This window comes from Diachasma alloeum, unplaced genomic scaffold, assembly GCF_001412515.2.
Source record: "Diachasma alloeum isolate Michigan unplaced genomic scaffold, Dall2.0 Dall_scaffold_00332, whole genome shotgun sequence".
Classification (NCBI taxonomy): Eukaryota; Metazoa; Arthropoda; class Insecta; order Hymenoptera; family Braconidae; genus Diachasma; species Diachasma alloeum.
This window is the reverse complement of record NW_021680471.1, coordinates 102,881-123,086: the sequence shown is the minus strand read 5'-3', so window position 1 is coordinate 123,086 and position 20,206 is coordinate 102,881. Positions and strand designations below refer to the sequence as shown.

Below are 20,206 nucleotides of genomic sequence, written 5' to 3'. Positions count from 1 at the left end.
TATATATATATATATATATATATATATATGTATTTTAAAATACAAGATATTTGATAACAATAAATGGTTATTAAGGGGAGACCGCGGTGAAATTTGAAAGTCCCGGCTCGGCCTTAAGGGCCATTGGACGACTTTTGATATATGAACGGATGTATAAAAAAGTGATTTCGGACCCGAACCGTTTTGCCCCTATATCCACCAAAAACGTTGTTTCACGTTTTTAGCTTAATAATGCCCCTTGTACCACAGTTTTCATCCCATTCCAACTTTTTTGTTGTTGAAATGTTCGCTATACTCCAACGAACAAATCCAAGTATCCGTTTTGCTTTATATTTATTAGATCATGAGAAAATGATTTTTTTAGTTTCTATTTTTTTTTCTCTTTTTAGCAATTGCTAAAATTAGTTGTTTTTCGTTATTCCATGTTGCAATCATATGTAATCGAAATATTATTTTAAAAAATGGGGGGAAAACAACGAATACTTGGATTTGTTCGTTGGAGTATAACGAACATTAAAAAAAAAAGTTTTAATCGGATGAAAACTCGTCTAAGGAGCATTTTTAAGTTAAAAACGTGAAAAATGACGTTTTTGGTGGATATACGGGGCAAAACGGTTCGGATCAGAAATTTTTCTCACTTCTTTATATATCCCTTTATATATCAAAAGTCATCCAATGGCTCTTAAGGCCGAGCCGAGACTTTCAAATTTCACCGCTGTCTCCCCTTAAACGAATTTTGGGGCGAAATAAATAATAAAAATAAATACAAAAAGGATTGACGCGTTCCCGCACTAGAAAATATGATAAAAGAATAACGGGAAAGAAAAAGACGATCGTACATGAAGATGGTTGAGAGAGAGGAAAAGGGAAAATACTTCACAATATATTGTGACGTGTTATTTTCCGTCACAAATAGTAGTTCTTTATTCGACCGTTTCGCGTGTTGGTTCCTAATTTAAAATTACCAGACGGGAAGTCACCAACCGTCAGCGAGAGTTACGAGAGGTTTAGTACATTTTGTTAATTATTTTTTGTATTTCCTCCTGTATTGTTTGAATCGAATCTGGCGCCGACATCGTGGGACTGAGGTGGCCACATCTCCGGGAATCGTCGAGAGACTTCGGGACACTTCGAGTTCGTGATGCGAGCCTCATGGGTCTTCGGATTGCCAGAGGTCGCCGGCTCTCGGGTAACTCTAGGGAAAACGTGACGTAGGAGTCCGACTGGTTCAATACGGAAGGGGGAGTGGAGGATTTCGCCAAAATCAGAAGGAGGTTGAGTTGGATCGTCTTTTGGGGACAGAATGGTCTGGAGAATGATTTGGAAGGATGTCAGAGGACGTTCTAAAAAAAAAAATTCTAAGAGAATTCGAATTTAGAGAGAAAAAATTTCCGCTTCACCCAGCCGGGAATCGAACCCGGGTCTCCCTGATACACGCCGGGCTCCCGACTAAGCTACCGGGAACCACAGAAATTCACTCTCAAATTCACCTCAAACACCGCCTAACCTTCTTTAGGCATTAAAGAATTCTAGGAGATTTCACTTTATTATTTTTCTATCAGAATCCTTTATTCTTTTGACAATTGTAGATTCAGTAACTATCGAAGCCTCATGATCGTTGATCGATCGAAATAACCAAAGGGGGTTTTCAAGAAATTAATTTGTTTTTTTTTTATTGTATCCTCTCATCTAAGCTTGATTAAATATTGTGATTCCCCCCCCCCCAAATTTGAGTTAAATTCATTTATTTGGTCAATACCTAGTCACACTTTAATCTAAGCTTCACCAGTGACCTTCACGCCGTTCTTCGGTCTGAGTTAGCGGGAGACCGTTTGGATGCTTGGGATTATTCTGGAAATTTTGACTTTGGTTGTTCGTTTCGTTCCAGTGGTCGTTCTGGTAATAACGACCTGGCGCTCGACTTATTTGTTGTTTCAGGGTTGTCGTGCGTCGAAGGGCTACGTAGTGGATCGAGGATTCCGTGAACCTCAGGAAATTACGTCACAATATATATTATAGTCAGTTGAGAGAACGTATTTACGAATTCCTCCTTCGACTCGGTTCTATGACCAATATCGAGTAAACCAATCAGGCTTATTTCGACTGACCTTTCATCCCCTCGCGGCACCACCGTTAAGTATTACTTCGCGAGGGAGGTCTCAGCTGCTTGCTCTTCCTTGTTATTTCCGTCTAATGTACGTCTTCCAGTTCTGTTAAGATGTTGGGTATGGGCAGGAGGTTCCAATAGATTCCTCGTTTATCCTTGTACTTTGTGCTCGCGTTCCTCTTCTCTGAGCTTCCCCATGACGTTTGCCGAGAAGTTGTTCGTTGCGTCCCAGGCTGCCACCGTCGACAGCATAACTTTCGCCAGGTTTCCAGGAAATACATTCCTTCCCAAGACGGACTCTCAAGTACGGCGGATCTCGCTGAGGCGGGGCTATATAAAAAGTACCTGCTTCGCATCCTTGTCCACTTCCATGCAGGTTGGGCACTTCAGGGAATCCTCATATTTGTATTTATAAACACGTCCGGAAGCACCTGTGTCCCGAAAGCATCTCTGTTAAGTAGTAGGTGACTTCTCCACGATGGCGGTTGAACCAGACATCCACCTGTGGATCAAACGATGACTCCATCTCCTATTAGGCGAGGTGTCCCACTTCTACTGTCATCGCTGCAAACTATTACGCCTCTCTTCTGCGCTGAATTTCGCTGCGATCAGTGTTTCCGCTTTCTTTCTGCTTTTACAGAGACTTGTTCTTCGGCCAATACCTCCATAGATAGCATTCCGCCGATGACGCAAGCTGAGTCCTCGGACACCGTACGGTATGCGCTCGCAACTCACAGAGCACTCAGTCGGTAGACTAGTGTAACCTTTGGCTGTGATAACTGCAATTGCAGCGCATCAATGCAGATAGCAATACATTAGTGAGCACCGACGCGACCACCGGCGACAGTAATGCTCATCTTCTCTGCTTTCGCTATGTTGGGTATTAGGCGTGATAAGTTGGCTGAGACTCCAGAAGTCTTGGCGTATGTGTTTAGGTGCGTATGTATGTAAATAAATTTTTTATCGATTGTTCGCCAGTGGATCGATGGAATTAAATCTTTTTTTTTCCCTCAAATGTCGGTATTGTTGAGCCTTATTAACCGCCATTATTCAAAATTTAATTCATTTATTAATTTTTCAATTTTTTGAACGCGATAGCAATAATCGTTATTTTGATTTATTTGAAAATTTTCAAATATTCTGTATTTTTTGAAAATCAGAATTCCCGGAAGTAGTAAGTCGCCATTATTGGGAAAGTTTCCACGCTCCCTCCCCCCTTTTTCCAGGAACTGTACGTGCACATCCCTCCTTCCCCCCTCGGCAGCATATCTTTTGAAGAGGACGTGGGCGCGCTGGGTGCCCCCTGGGGTGCAGGATCTCAAAGTTGGGGTCCAAGGGTCACCAGAAGTAGGTGGTGGGTGAAAAGTGGGTGGTGGGTAGAAAAGGGTTGGTGGGTGGAAAGTGTGTGGCGGGTGGAAAGTAGGTGATTGGTGACAGGTGAATGGCGGATGGAAAATGAGTAGTGGGTTGAAAATGAGATGCGGTGTCGACGAGGGTTCGGATGTCGCTCTCCAGGACATTAGAGCCACCGTCCTTAAGGCGTCGAAGAGACATTGCGAAAATTTTTTGTAAAGGGATAACAAAGGATTGTAACCTTGAATGACACAAGGAGTGAACAATACGTTTTCTCTCTCTTATTTCGAGTTCGATGAGTTTTTTTCGCTTATTCAATAGTGCAGGATAAAATTCCAGACCCACCATATTTTTCAAACTGACTTGAAAACGAATATATTTTTCTGGAAACTTTCATTTAGCTAAAAAAATGTCGAGGGTTTTCATAAATTAATAACACAAGGTTTACAATAGTATATTGTGCATCAAGGGCGGAAAGTCAAGCCTTTGGGAGTAACTTTTTACCCTAGGGCGGAAAGTGCTCACTTTCCTCCCACTCACCAGGGAGGAAAGTATGAAATTTCCGTGCAGGGGTGTGAAAAATTACTTTTTCTACAGGGTGACAAATGGGAGTAGGTAAAATTTAAACTATCATGGTTTGGTGATTAATATAGGAAAGGAAGGACCATCATGTTTGTAGACACAATAGACTTTGCAAATTTATTTGCAATTAGTTAGAGTTGCATTTCATTTTTTTGAAATAAAAATTCACACGGTGAAAGAATTGATCAACCACATTGGAGGGCATATGATTAATGGTAAATACTCTCGAAGTGTCCTCCATCAGAATTTGCGCAATAGTCAAGGCGTTTCTGAAAACTATGGAAGACTTCTTCAATTTTAGCTTGAGAAATATTGGAAACACTCTTCTGGATAGCGCTCATCAGAGCCTCTTTTCTCTGAGGATTGTCTGCGTGACAGAAGTCTTTCAGATAACCCCACAAGAAGAAATCACACGGGTTCAAATCCGGTGAGTATGGTGGCCATTCAATCCCTGCTCGGGCGAAGCGACAATACCCTAAGCCGATGACGCAATCACCGTATACTTTGTGCAATGCAGCAAACATATGATTAGTTCGATGAGGTGTTGCACCATCTTCCATAAAATAGAAGTCTTTCACCAATCCTTTTTTCTTAGCGAATGGGAAAAATTTGATTTCCAACATCTCTCGGTAACTCTCCCCTGTAATGGTCCCTTCCAAGATTTCCGCATGTATTTGTTTGATTGACAGAGCTTCCCAAACTGTAACTTTAGTAGGGTGGACCGGTTTTGCTACTGATGAATGTGGATTTTCAGTCCCCCAAAATCGATAATTTTGTTTATTCACGTAGCCATTAACCCCTTACGTACGGGCTCGGAATGTCATACCGACCCATGCGGAGACGCACGGCTCTTTTCAAAATTGAATATTTCGAAAACTGGCAGATAATACAATGGGACTAATACCATTGGGAAGGTGAATACTGTAGCTTCAATTATATATTTTATTTATAATTTTTCATTCATAAAAAAATATGGGATGCGAAGAGTATTGAGCGTGTGGTAGACTTGGTATCAGAAAGGCCCCGTACGTGAGGGGTTAAGGTAGAAATGAGCTTCATCTGTGAAAATAATTCGATTAGCTTCGATTTTTGCATTTTCAAGCATTTGCGTCAAAGGTTTGCTGAATTCAAGTCGTTTCCCTACAGCAGCTTGCGTAAGCAATTGGTGGGAAGTGATTTTATAAGGATGAAGTTTGAGGAAATGTTGAATTATCAAACGTAGGTTCTCTCGGTGTAATTCTAACTTCGCAGCCGCCTTGCATATTGAATCAGTTGGATGATTTTTAAAATGTTTTTCCACCTTGTTTACTACTTCTTCCGTCGTTACTGTATAAGATGGACCCGGAAGATCATGGCGACGATCCTATAGGGTACCATAGTTAACAAAATTATCAATTACCCTACAAAAAATCAGGCCCAGTCGCGCGCTTCGCGTGCTCCCTCTTTAGGGTATGACCGGTAGGGGTTGGTGGAATTGGATATGACCCATTACGGGTCGCACTAATAACTTCCCGACCATTTGTTTTTTCTTTCATTAATTTTTTTATTATGTATTTATTCAATCTTTTTCTCACATTTCTCCGAGGAAATACCCATAGAAGACAAGAAAATCCGTGCGCGTGCTCTCTCTCTCTCTCTCTCTCTCTCTCTCTCTCTCTCTCTCTCTCTCTCCCATGCACACACATCGCCGTATTCCGCATCGAGAAAAGATGTAATTTATCAGAAAAGTAAAATTGTTTCTTGAATGTATATCGATTTCGAAAAAAGCTAGTGAACTGCTGATTAAATGTCTTCCAGTATTCCATGATTTGTGCGTTATATCAAGATTCATCGTTTCTAACAAAAAAAACTTGAAATCGCATCGTTATGCACGGAGAAATGGTCTCGTTTACAAAAAAACGCTAATTTTCGACTTTTTTCCAAATGTTTTTTGGAAAAAACTGGAGAAACGCTGAGACGATCGTCTCCATAATCTAATCAGGTTCAAGTCACATGAAAATACAGCGATTAAAAAAAAAAAGTCAAATCGCATCGTTTGTTCAGGAGGAATCGTGGCACAAAATTTTTGTCACAGACGTACGCACACACATACACACATCCACACATACAGACAGGTACCTGAAAAGGGTCAGAAGTGGTTCCAAAGGTGGAGAAATGCTTAAATTTCCGCATTCGATTTTCGGGGTCATTACAATAACTTCCTCCCTTCGGGTCGGGAAGTTAAAAAGAACACATTGACTCAAAAAATGAATTGGGAACAAAACTAAAAAAAAAATCGTACAGAACTAAAAAATTCCTACCGTTTGAGAGTGGTTTCACTCCCAATTCTGTGACTACCAAACTTACTATGAAAGCCTCTATATACAATTGTGTAATTTTTTCCTCGGGAATAATAGCACTCAATGAGATACACTTTTTCTTCGACAGTAAGCTCACTCATTTTGGAGAATATGAACTAGACCCCAGAGTGTTCCAACAGAATTTGCCAGGCTCCAAGTTTTAACCTACAACAGCCCGATCCCTGGTGACAAAGGGGAGAAGGAAATATAGAGGAAAACTTTTCACCGATTCCCATTTGTCACCCTGTATATCGTACTCGAGAAGTTAAAATTAATATAACGTTGTTCCAGATAACTCTGAAGACTGCATAGATGGAGGTCGGTTAAAATGCCTGCGTTACGACGAAGAAGCTATCACAAGACTTGGTCTGTCCCAACCTGAATTCCCAGATACAGAGAATCAGGTTTTCCAGATAAACCTCGACGAACGTCCGGGGTTTTCATTCTCACAACCAGCTGCACTGGAGGATCTCTTCCTGTCAACGCAGCCTGTGCAGAATACTCAAACAAGTCAAAACACCTTCCAGAGGCTTGTAAAGAGAATGACGAGGTTTTTCGTCAAAACGGACTGTGAAGAAACTGTCCGAACACTTGTAAAAACGCTAAAAGAGCAGAATTACACGTGCCGAGTTAATGATGTTGGAATTGTAAGTATCTTATCTCTTCTTATTTCTTATTCATTATTTCTTCTTTCATTGATTTTGCCTTTCGCATGGAAGCTTTATAATCAATCGATTTTTCGATTCTCTAATTTTGCTTGGAAATGATTTAGAATGTCCTGAAACGTCGAGGTATGATGTTTTTAGAAGATGTCTGTGTGTACGTCCGTATGTACGTGCAAAATTCTGAGAATTTTTACATAAATTTTCAAAAAAAGGACTTGAGTGGTAGATAAAAATCTTTTTTTTTTTATCATTATTTTACATTGGTTCGACCCGGTTAGGGTATACTGCGATGATGATCAAGACTTTAAATGGTTAGATCGCACCATTCTACCTGGCCGGGATTTGAACTCGAAACCTTTCGCATGTGAGGCAACGAACTTACCCAATACGCCAAGCCACCGGGTAGATAAAAATCTGAAATTTTGGCTCATTGATATTGTTTGGGAGCACATCTGGGCGAAATTTCAGCTCAGTCGGTCCAGTAGTTTTTCAGGTACAGTTTCTTTTCTCAATATCTCAAAAACTACTGCATCAAATTAAGTTTTTTTGGCGTCAAAATATTCCTTATGATAATTTATATCAAATCGGACCATAATATACCCAGCTAACTATTGCGAGTCCGCCAATAATTGATATTTTTCCTTTTTGTGATAAAATTCATGTGAAGACGATAACGCTTGAAAGAATTGAAATAGGAAGTTAACATTTTGTAGCATTCTAGCCCTTACCATATTACAGGCTGGGATTTCAGATGGGCAAAATCGAATGAGTAATTTTAAACAGATTCAATGTTTTGTATAAAACTATTGTTCAATATCTCAAAAATTGTTCATCTGATTTCAATTTTTTTTTCTAAATATTCGTCTTGATTTCTCTTATCTAGTTCCTTCAAAATATATACCCGTCCCTACAAAGTTTACAAGATATTGGCGGTTTTCCATTTTTTTCGTCTGAAATTTGCTTTGACGTTGCATTGTATGAGTGAAGGATGTGGTCAAATTTCAAAATGTTGAGAACTAGTTAGTATCATCCAGCTGCACTCCTGTATTGACTTGTAGATTTATCCATTCAATATTTTTTGAAATGGAGCAGTTGATGTAAAAAACGTTTTTCGCATAAAATGACAAATTGATTTTTACATGGAAACATTCCTTACAAAAGGAGTCGTGTAGATATGTCTATCCCACTGGATAAACCCGAAATTTAATTCTCAATTTTAGAAGGTCAAACGTTTTAAGGATCTGAGTTTTTCACGAATGGCAATGTTTGCAGGGTCATTCGTTTCACGAATCATACGTTTTCAAGGTCAATCATCTCAAGGTTTAGAAATGTATCAGATGAAACGTCATAAAGGTTGAATATAACCAGCCCTGACGACGAAAAATTTAAAAAGCGCAAACCACCCAAACATCCAAAAAGAAAAATTCCAAGAGAATTAGAATTTAAAGAGAAACAATCTCGCACTGCCCAGTCGGGATTCGAAATCGAATATCTCAGATATGAGTCGGGCACTCTCTCACCTAAGCCGCAGGAAACTACGAAAATTTCTTCTCCAAATTCGCCTCCCAACACCGCCTAACCACCATTAGGCATTATAGTGGTTACTTCCTAACATTTCGGTTCCCTAACCTTTCAGTTGGAGAATTTGACTTCCGCCAACATCGACAACGTAAATGTGTTGGGGTAAATTGGTGTGTCCCTCTGCGCGACGGGACTGCGCAGTAAAATTACTCTCGGCATGTGAGAGTGAAACAAACGGATTCTTTCCCTGTGTTCATCTCTTTCCTAGCTCTGCCTCCAACGGAAGAGTAAGGGCTTCCCGAACATTTAATTCCTTGAATTCTGGTCCCAGAGGCTGAAATGTTAGGGAGTAACCACTGGGGCGTTCCATGCTACTTCGATCGTATCAGGAGATTTTTTTTTTCGAATTTCGAAAAAAATTGAATGTTTCCGATTGTTTCCTAGCATGCCTTAGACGATCATGAAAAAAAAAATTTTTTTTTTGAAGTTATACGACATCAAAATTTTCAGGGTGGGCCAGGTGAGTAATTAAAAAAATATATGCAACTCGATAAATATCAATTTTATCGACTTAGTTAAGGAGACCTTTCTTATTCTAAACAAGTGTAAGTTTCCGGGGGGGAAAATGGACGCAAAAAAGTTCAATTTGCAATGAGTTGATCAATAAACAAATTAAAAAGTTAATAACAAAGTGTTGAAACCAACGGGGACAACCGTACGAATACACGGATGATGCCTATCGTAGTGTGTGTGTCGCTGACACCTTACCTCGAGAGATTAAATGTATTTAGTCGATCAAAATATATTGAAGAGAGCAGACGTGCTATTTACGTTTATTTTGTGTCGTTCTCATTTTACTTTAGGCACCTCGCCTTATTCCAGTTATCATCAATTACCACAGGTTATGGGCCATTAACCCAAAGGCAATCAAGTTCAAATGGAATAAGTCTTTCGGAGGGGCTAGAGTTCTTTCCATAAAAGTTGAATTTGTCGAAAGGGTAAAGATATAAAGTTGAGTGTGATAAAAGTCGGTTCGAGAGTTCAAGATGGCTGAAGGGAGCGCGAGTTACACTTTCGGAGTCGAAAAATTAAATTACACAAACTATCCGGTATGGAAATTCCAAGTCGAGGCGCTGTTGATGAGGGAAAATACGTGGGAGACAGTGGATCCAGGAGATGCACCCACGGATCCAGCGTTGTTGGCGGAATGGAATAAAAGGAATCTAAAGGCATGCGGAACCATCAAGCAACTGGTTGAGGAGGGCCAAAGGCATCACATTGCCGATAAGAAAACGGCGAAGGAAATGTGGAATAGTCTCAAGGAACATAACGAGAAGACCACCTTGTCAAATAAAGTTGCAGTTTTAAGGCAGATCTGAGATTTAAGGATGAGTGAGGAAGGAAACGCCGAGGAGCATTTGTCGACCCTATTTAATCTAGTGAATCAAGTAACTGCACTAGGGAAAAAGTTTGAGGATGATGATATTGTGGCGATAATGCTCAGCAGGCTTCCTAACTCATACGGCACCCTCGTGATGGCATTAGTGGCTAGACATGAGATAGATCTTACTCAGAGTTTAGTTGAAGGAAAAATTATTGCAGAATGGAAAAGGAGGAATAATTCATCGAGTACGGGATTTTCAGAGGTAGCATTAAAGACAAATAATTCGTATCAAGAGAAATTGAGTTGTTTCTTTTGTCACAAAAAGGGTCACAGGAAGGCAACTTGTGGAAAATATCTATTCTGGAAACAAAAGCAAAACAAGAAAGGCGGGATTCAAAAGGCATCCACAGCCTAAGCTGATCATAAAGATAATAACGACAGTGAGGACACGAGTGGGATAGACTATGCTTTCATGGTGACAAACAAAACAAAGTCTTCTACCTGGTATTTCGATTCCGGTGCCACTAAGCACATGACGAATGATGTGAATTTCTTCACAAAGATGGACACAAGTTATCGTTCAACAGTGCGTGTAGCAAATCAACGTGTGTCTGAGGTGCTGGGCACCGGCTCAGGTGTTATCGAATGCCAGCTTAGTAACGGTGAAAAGAAAATGATTGAACTGAATAATGTATCGTACGTCCCGTCCTTTGACAGTGGTTTAATATCGGCGAGAATTCCAGATCAAAAGGGATTTCAAGTGACAGTTAGTGAAGGACAGTTGACTGTGTATAAAGGAAAGAGTGAATGTGTAATAGGTGACTTGAGAGGGCAAATGTACGAACTAAGACAGGCAGATCGTGCTTACAGTGCCCGCGTCGGACATTCGGGAAATTGTATACACATTTGGCATAAACGTTTCGGGCATCGGAATCCAGTGGCAATTAAAGCGTTGGCGAGCAGCGGTTCAGCAACGGGGATAAAGATAACAGAGTGCAGCGTTAAGAGGCTCTGCGAACCGACGTCGGTGGCCGAGTGGATTAGACGCAAGTCGAGTGTGCGAAAGGTTGTGAGTTCGATTCCCCGTGGAACCGAATTTTTCAACGGAAGGCTCCGGCGAGCGGGAGGTTGCTAATAGAGGAACCGCCTGTACCGGCATGGGTTTTCTGTGGTTTCCCCATGCTACTTCTATGTTCTATAGAAGTGCGAATATGGTACAGTGTAGAATCCACAGCCGCATGCATAGGGTTGGATAGAGTGCCGAATGGGACCCGAAAAAGGGACTCCGAGGCCGTAAAAAAAAAAAAAAAAAGGCTCTGCGAGAGCTGTATTCAGGGGAAGCTGTCACGTAAGTCATTCCCAAAAGTATCGTCAACAACAACAGGGCAGCCAATGAATGTTATACACACGGATTTGTGTGACCCGATGAACACAGAGACTCCACGCGGTAGGAGATACATGATGACGTTGATAGACGATTACAGCAGATTTACATTTGTATACTTATTGAAAAAGAAGTCATAGGCGGCTCAAATAATTAAAGATTTTGTTGAGGATGTGAAAACTCAATTTAATAAAACACCGAAGAGTTTTAGGTCAGATCGTGGAGGCGACTTTATGTCTAACGAGCTGGACAATTATTTTAAGAGCCAAGGGATAGCGCATCAGACGACGGCACCGTACACTCCGGAACAGAATGGAGTGGCGGAGCGCAAGAATCGCACCTTGATTGAGGCAGCAAGGGCGATGCTGATTGATGCGGGTCTACCCAATTGTTATTGGGAGGAAGCAGTGGTGACAGCCGCTTATCTTTAGAACAGAACTCCAACAAGATCGAGACAGAAGACTCCGCATGAATTATGGTATGGGACAAAGCCTGATGTGGGGCATTTAAAGGTATTTGGCTGCAAGGCTTATGCACATGTACCAAAACAGAGGAGAACTAAGCTGGATACAAAGGCAATGGAGTGCACTATGGTAGGATATGCTCAAGGGACAAAAGCATACAGACTTCTGAACAGAGCCACAGGAAAAGTGATCATCAGTCGAGACACAGAGTTTATTGAGTTGGATAATCACGAGCCAACAGTTGAGGAGAAGAAGACACAAATGGTATTTATAAGTGGCGACTGCGGAGACGAATTGGACCAGGAGAAAATAGGAAAACCAAAGGCATCAGCAATTGATACTCTAGAAATCATCAGGGAAAATGGATCCAGTAATGACGAGGCACCACTAATAGATGGATTAAGGGCAAACAGATGGTGGCCTCGGTGAAACGCAAACTGGAAATCAAGAGGAAGCGGAAATTACTGAAAATCAGGAAGAAGAAGAAATCATTCAAGATGAGGAGGAATCAGAAACCATCGACAATCAGGGAGAAGAATCAACCATTTTTAAACAGGCCATGGAAGGACCAGATGCAGACAAATGGAAAGAGGCAATGGATGAGGAAATGAACTCGTTAACCCAAAACGAAACATGGGATCTGGAGCCAATTCCACGAAAGAACAAGGCCATTGGATGTCCGTGGATATACAAAATAAAGAGGAATTCATCAAAGCAGGCAGTGAAGTAGAAAACAAGACTAGTTGCGCAGGGTTTCTCACAGAAGTTTGGACGAGACTACGATGAAGTCTTCGCTCCTGTGGTAAAGACTGCGACAATCAGGATTTTATTGTCGATAGCATCAAAAGGGAACTACATCATCAGGCATTTTGATGCAAAAACAGCTTTCCTTAATGGAAAATTGAAGGAAACGATCTACATGAAGCAGCCTCCAGGTTATTTCGTCGAGGGGAAGGATGACTGGAGATGTCGTCTCAACAAGAGTATTTATGGACTCAAGCAAGCGGCGAAATCCTGGAACGATCGTTTGAACGAGACGTTGGAAAATATGGGTATGCGCAGTGTGATACCGATAGATGTCTGTACAAATCCACTGATGAGAAGGAGGAAATCTATTTCGCTGTACACGTAGACGATTTTATAATCATCAGTAAATCAAAAGGCAGGATTGAGGAGCTGAAAAATCTGTTGAATGAGGAATTCAGTATTGTCGACCTGGGAGTTCTAACTTGTCATCTTGGAGTCTGAGTACGCAGAGACAATAATGGAGATTTCTTCGTCAATCAATCCGAGTACATTCAGCAAGTCTTACGAAAGGCAAGATTGGATAACTCAAAAGGATCATCATACCCGATGGACACTAGATATGAGAAAAATCGAGTTTTATCTCCAACAATTGTGAATGACCATTATCAAAAATTAATTGAATCATTATTGTACATTGCAGTAAATTTGAGACCAGACATCGCAGCATCGGTCTCCATTCTGAGTCAACACATTAAGAGCACAACGGAAGTGGACTGGACCGAGCTCCAACGTGTTTGCAAGTATCTGAAGATCACGATGAACTATGAACTATGCGGATGAGCAACATCAGGGGAAGAGAATTGGAACTCATGGGGTATGCAGACGTCAATTGGGCAGAGGCAAGGGACAGCAGGAAGTCCAAGAGCGGTTTCGTATTTATGCTAAACGGAGGGACAATCAATTGGGCAAGTAGAAAACAAACTTATGTATCTGCTTCTTCCACAGAAGCCGAAATTGTTGCTTTATCAGAAGCATGTAGAGAGGTTGTTTGGATCCTGAAAATACTGGATTTCTGCAATCAAAGTCCTGGGGATCCAGTGGTAATAATGGAAGACAATCAGAGCTGCATAAACAGTCTCCAGGCCGATGGACTGAGCAACAGGACGAAACACATCGACACTCAACATTTTTATGCAAGGAATCTTCAGAGAGGAGGAGTTGTGGACGTCCAGTATTGTCCTACGGAAAATAATGTGGCAGATGTTTTGACAAAGCCGTTAGGACCACAACGATTGAAAGTATTGTCGAAGATCATGTGTTTAAAGGACTGGACTGAGGACAGCGTTGAACACCGTTGAGAGGAAGTGTTGGAATCAACGGTGACAACAGTACGAATACACGGATGATGGCTATCGTAGTGTGTGTGTCGCTGACACCTTACCTCGAGAGATTAAATGTATTTAGTCGATCAAAATATATTGAAGAGAGCAGACGTGCTGTTTACGATTATTTTGTGTCGTTCTCATTTTTCTTCAGCCACCTCGCCTTATTCCAATTATCATCAATTACAACACAAAGTATGAGGGCATATTGCGAAAATTTCGACAAAATATATGTTATTGCGTAGATATCGAAAGATTGTTGGTATGAATGGCATTGACTAATCTTGACTAGTTCCCGAGATATTGAGTTTTTTATGGAGCTCCGCAAGTCGCAGGTCTCTCCGGATGCATTCCAAGTTGGGAGAACATGCTGAGCGTCTCGTACCCAATAGGGTCTGAGCCTGTAACTTTCTTCGAACGTTAATTCACAATGGACTTCTGGATATTATAGAGCCGTTATTTTGGATTTTATATTACTTACTGACAAATAAATGGTTCTGGAAAATGTCAATAGATAATCAACTGGTGCCTAAGGCGGGGCACCTGCGGTGCCAACCACACCACAGGGGGTGCCAGTTCTCAATATAAAAATAGGAAAAATTTTATCAATTTCTTTTACCATGAATTACACTTCGGTATGAGTGCTGACTGGCATATCTTTGCAACGTCCCATGGAAAAGCGCCATGTGATGGCATTGGTGGAACGGTGAAGAGAGCCGCAGCCCGAGCGAGTTTACAGCGACCGTATGACAATCAAATTAAGACTCCACGAGACTTTTATGAATTCGCAAAAAACTCAATAGAGTCAATCGAAAGTATGTTTGGTATAAATGAGGAACATAAAATAGTAGAGGATGCTTTGAAAACTCGATTCTTAAATGCTTTAACCATTACAGGAACTCGTCAATTTCATTCTTCCGCGCCGATTATTAATACAAAAAATGGACATAAAACACTCATATGTGACAGGTGTTTGTGTCACTTTTTCAAGAAAGAGGCTTACACTAATCATAGGGTAGATTGTATATCGATCAATAAGTGTCGAATGATTTTTTCTCATCGTGGTGAAAAATATTTAAAATTTCAAAATTTCAAAAATCAACTGACTGTTCCATTTGTTGTATACGCTGCTACTGAGTGTTTATTGGAAAAAGTGTCCGATGACAATGATGTAAATACCAAAATATAATAAAATCATGTACCATTCAGTGTTGCATTTTATGTGAAATGTAGCTATGATAACTCAAAATCGGAACTTTCTATTTATCATGGAAAAGTCTGTGTAGAGTGGTTTATTGAGCGACTACGTATTTTAGCTATAAAAGTTGATGCTGAATTACAGAGAAATGAGCCGATGAAATTGACTTTTGAAATGGAGCGAGCATTTAATGCAGCTAAAAATTGTTATATGCATTTAATGCAGCTAAAAATTGTTATATTTGTGACAGAGCATTCACCGAAAAAGCACTGAAGCATCGTGATCATTGCCACTTCACAGGCAAGTATCGTGGAGCTGCTCATCCCGGCTGTAATCTGAATTATACGGAATCGTGTGTAATCCCAGTAGTTTTTCACAATTTGTCAGGTTATGACTCACATTGTTTTATTAAATCTCTTGCGAAACAATTCCAAGGCGCAGTGACATTAATCCCAATTAATAAAGAGAAATACGTTTCCTTCACGAAATCGGTCAAATCGACAAGAGTCCACTTGAGATTCATTGACTTATTTCGTCTTATGGTAAGCAGTATTGATAAACTTTCGTCATATTTAGAGGATGAAAAAAAGAGAATCACAACCATTACCCCCAAAAACGACAATTCGAACTCTTTACACACAAAGGAGTTTTCCATATGAATACTTAGATTCATGGGGGAAATTAAGTGAACGCCAATTACCTCGGAAAAAAGACTTTTATTCTCGATTGAATGATGAGAATATATCAGATAGAGATTACAATCATGCATGTGATGTATGGAGAAATTTCGACATCAAGACACTCAGTGAACACGCCGATTTATATCTGAAAACTGACGTCTTGTTGCAGGCCGATATTTTCGAGAATTTTCGATGAAGTTATTTTGCCTCATACAACTTGGATCCCCATTATTATTATACTGCACCAGGGCTGCCGTTTGATGCAATGTTAAAAATCACTGGAGTTCAATTGGAATTATTCCAAGACCCTGAGATGCTCGTTTTCATTGAGAAAGGCATTCGAGGAGGACTGTCGCAGTGTTCAAACCGATATGGAAAGGCAAATAACCACTACATGGGAGCTGATGAATATAACCCTGAAGATGAAAAATCGTATTTGATGTATCTGGATGTAAACAACTTATATGAAGCAGCAATGAATCATCATTTGCCGAATGGGAACTTCTGTTGGCTGGAAGATTAGTCATCCCTCAACGTTCTGAAGATTCCAGATGACTCAGAGACTGGATACATCCTGGAGGTTGACCTGGAGTACCCACGGGAATTGCATGAAGAGCATAAAGATTTACCATTGTGCCCAGAGCATATAATCCCCCCAAACGGTCAATCAAAGTTACCAAAATTATTGACGACTTTAAACTTAAAAAAAAAAAATCACGTCATTCATTATGCGAATTTAAAATAATATTGTAGTTTGGGCTTGAAAATTACTAGAATTCATAGAATCTTGAAGTTCTCACAGAGCTTATGGTTAAAAAAATATATTGATTTAAATATCAATTACGGGAAAAATTCCCAGCATAACTTGAAAATTGAAAAATTCTAAGAGAATTAGAATTTAGAGAGAAAAAATTTCCGCTTCACCCAGCCGGGAATCGAACCCGGGTCTCCCAGATACGCGCCGGGCACTCTTACCGACTAAGCTACCGGGAACCACAGAAATTCACTTTCAAATTCACCTCAAACACCGCCTAACGGTGCGGTTTTTGCAAAAACAATGGAGAACGTTAGAAAACATCTGGATGTAAAACTAGTTTCAAATTGGGAGGGACGATTGGGTGCTGAGAGTTGGATATCGAAACCCAACTTTCATAGCAGTATTATCTTTGATAAGGATTTGGTAATAATTCAAATGAGTCGTACAAAAATTAAATTTAATAAGCCAATACATACATAGGTTTCAGTATTCTAGACATTTCTAAAAGATACATTTATGATTTTCACTATAATTATGTGAAAAAAACTTTTAAGGATAGGGCAAAACTATTGTACACAGATACGGATAGTCTTATTTATCATTTCAGAGTAGAGGATATTTATGAAATTATGAAAAATGATATTGATAAATTCGACACTTCTGATTATTCAATAAATAATGTATATAATATACCTCTAAAGAATAAAAAGAAATTAGGTGTAATGAAAGACGAAAATAATGGTAAGATTATGATTGAGTTCGTGGGGCTCTGAGCGAAAAAATACAACAAAAAAAAAAAAAAAAAAAATTCTAAGAGAATTAGAATTTAGAGAGAAAAAATTTCCGCTTCACCCAGCCGGGAATCGAACCCGGGTCTCCCAGATACGCGCCGGGCACTCTTACCGACTAAGCCTTCGACATTCCCTCTGGCGCTTCGGGTAAGCTGTTGTACATTTTCAGACTTTTATACATAACATCATTCTGACCGAAACTTGTTCTTTTCAAAGGAATTACAAATTTTCCATCAGCCCGGGTTCTTTTGCCGTGGCCATCTTCGCCACTCCTATGCATTCATTCATCCCACTTCATTTCCATTTCGCGGACATACTTCAATACATTGTATTTGGTTCTTTCTTCGATTGTCACAAAACCTAACGCCTCCAGCATGTCCGACACTCTCGTTTTCCTATTACAATCTAGGATACTCCGCATCGCTCGGTTTTGCATTTTTTGAAGTGCTTTCATGCTCGTTCCGCTCATTGTATATATTATTGTGCTGGCATACTCGAAATGGGGAGCTATTATACTTTTGTATATTAAATTCCTGGCCATGATACTGACATATCGCCCAACCCGGTACAACACCCCTACTTTTTTCCCTACTTTCTTTACTATATGTTCTCCGTAGGCCTTGAACGTCAGATTCGAATCAATTATCACCCCTAGATACTTAATTTCTCTCACTCTTTCCAATTCTGTCCCGTCTCTGCTTTTTACTATGACATTTTTTCCTAATTTTTGTTTTTTCATTTTCAGAACCATGAACTTAGTTTTGATGACATTTATTTTTAATTTGTTCCTTTCCAGGTATTCTTCAATTGTATGTAGCTGCCTATTCAAGCCCTGTTCAACTTCTTCGGAGCTACTTCCTATAACGAATAATACCATGTCATCGGCGAATAACCTAATATTGATGTCATTTCCAATACATTTTACTATGTCGTTAATATATATCAGAAATAACAGAGGTCCCAATACCGATCCCTGCGGAACTCCTGCTTTTACTTCTTTTTTCTCCGATATTCCCGAGCGATATATTACAGTTTGAGTACGTTTATCTAGGAAGGATTGAAACCAATTCCATACCTTGCTATCAATACCATATTTTTTCATTTTTGCCAACAATATATCACGATCCACAGTCTCAAATGCTCTTTTGAGGTCAATAAATATTGCACCGATAATGTTCCCCTTGTCAATATGATTTCTCCATGCAGAAACTACATCCTGAACCGCTTTTTCACATGATTTATCTTTCCTAAACCCGAATTGTTGTTCAGTCAAAATTCCATTCTTTTCAGGATGGTTTATGAGCTGTATAGAAACTATTTTTTCAATTACTTTTTCATATTGAGGCAACATGTTGATTGGTCGAAATTCTTCAGCTTTTATCGTATTGTTAACTTTCTGGATTGGTATTATCTCAGAATGTTTCCAACTGCTTGGAACATACCCCTGTTTCAAAGATTTATTAAAAATTTCTATTAATCGATTTCCTGGTGTATTCAGTACTATTTTTATTTGAGATATCATCTAAATGCCATTCTACTTTTTTTATACTATTGATGATATCAACGACACTGTTTACAAAATAATCATTGAATTTATTCGCAATGTCTGTATCACTATTACTTAAATCATTTGAATTACCCCCAAAATTTATTTCATTAGGTAGAGTACTATTTTAATTTTTATGCAATACTTTTTTCAACGTTCTCCACATTTTTTTACTATCACTTTTGTTATCATCAATTTCGTTCTCATAATATTTCGTTTTTGCTTTACGGATTTCTGACACAGTTACGTTTCTTTTCTGTACATAGTTTAGCCAGTTGGCCTCTGTCTTATTATTTATCGCAATTTTATATAATCGATTCCTCTCTTTAATATGATTTTTCACATCCAAATCATACCATTTCTTTTCCATTAGTTTCTCTTTTGTTATAATCATTTTCATCGGAGCCTCCATATTCAAGCTTTCAACCAAGGAATCAACTTCTATATTTGCTTCGTCATCTAAGGTCATACTATTATTCACATTCACATTTAAGTTCATATAGTCAAAATTATTTGTCAGTCGGTTTATAAAACTCATGTCATTAAAATTCTTAAAATCCCTTATATTTAACTTATTCATGCTACTATTAATTTCAATGTCACCTAGTAGAATTCCAATAAATGCATGGTCAGTGATTTTTGGGCTGTGAGCTACTTTTGTATCGATGAAATTGTTACTAAACAGAAGATCTATTAATGTTGCGCTATTTCTCTCAATTCTTGTCGGTTCCTTAATTAGTTGTTTCATTGCCAATCCTTCGAAGGTAGTTTTCAGTTTTTTCGCATAAAATGAATCTTCATTGAAATTAATATTAAAATCACCTACGCAGATGCAGTCCTTTTCGTTGACTAAATTTTCACAGATATTTTCGATGAAATTATAAATTCCCCATGACTAGCACTTGGTGAGTGATAAACACCAATGAGCGTGCCATTGAAGTTATCACTCATGATTTTTATGCCAAGTATCCAACAATTATTAATAATTTTCTTATTTACAATTTTTTTATATTTAATAACATCTTTTTTCACATATATTAAGACACCCCCTGTCATTCGTTTTTCAGAATCACATCTAATGGCATCGTAACCACTTATTAAAATCTCTTCATCTTCAATTTCATCAGTCACTCTTGTTTCAGTAAAAACTAATATGGACGGATTTTTTGGTTTTATAATTAATTCTTCTATTTCATCTTTGTTGTGGAGTAAACTACGTACATTTAAATAAATCACATATAGTTTGTTTCTCCTCCCTGTTTTTCGTAAATTAGCTAGTCCAATGTCGTATGTTTGTGTCTCAGCT

General features: G+C 39.2%; 1 protein-coding gene across 4 annotated transcripts in view; it reads left to right on the top strand.

Annotated features, from left to right (window-relative positions):
• Nucleotides 1–20,206, top strand: part of LOC107040402 (serine/threonine-protein kinase grp) — a 281,876-nt gene that overhangs the window by 223,199 nt on the left and 38,471 nt on the right. For 2 of the 4 annotated variants that reach the window (XM_015260481.1, XM_015260478.1), the window contains one exon: nucleotides 6,673–7,028. In XM_015260481.1, the coding sequence (XP_015115967.1) occupies nucleotides 6,673–7,028 (356 nt within the window). Of the gene's footprint in view, nucleotides 1–6,672; nucleotides 7,029–15,975; nucleotides 16,049–18,150; nucleotides 18,641–20,206 lie in introns of those variants that run through there. The other 2 variants (XM_015260480.2, XM_029126262.1) reach the window with 2 other exon arrangements.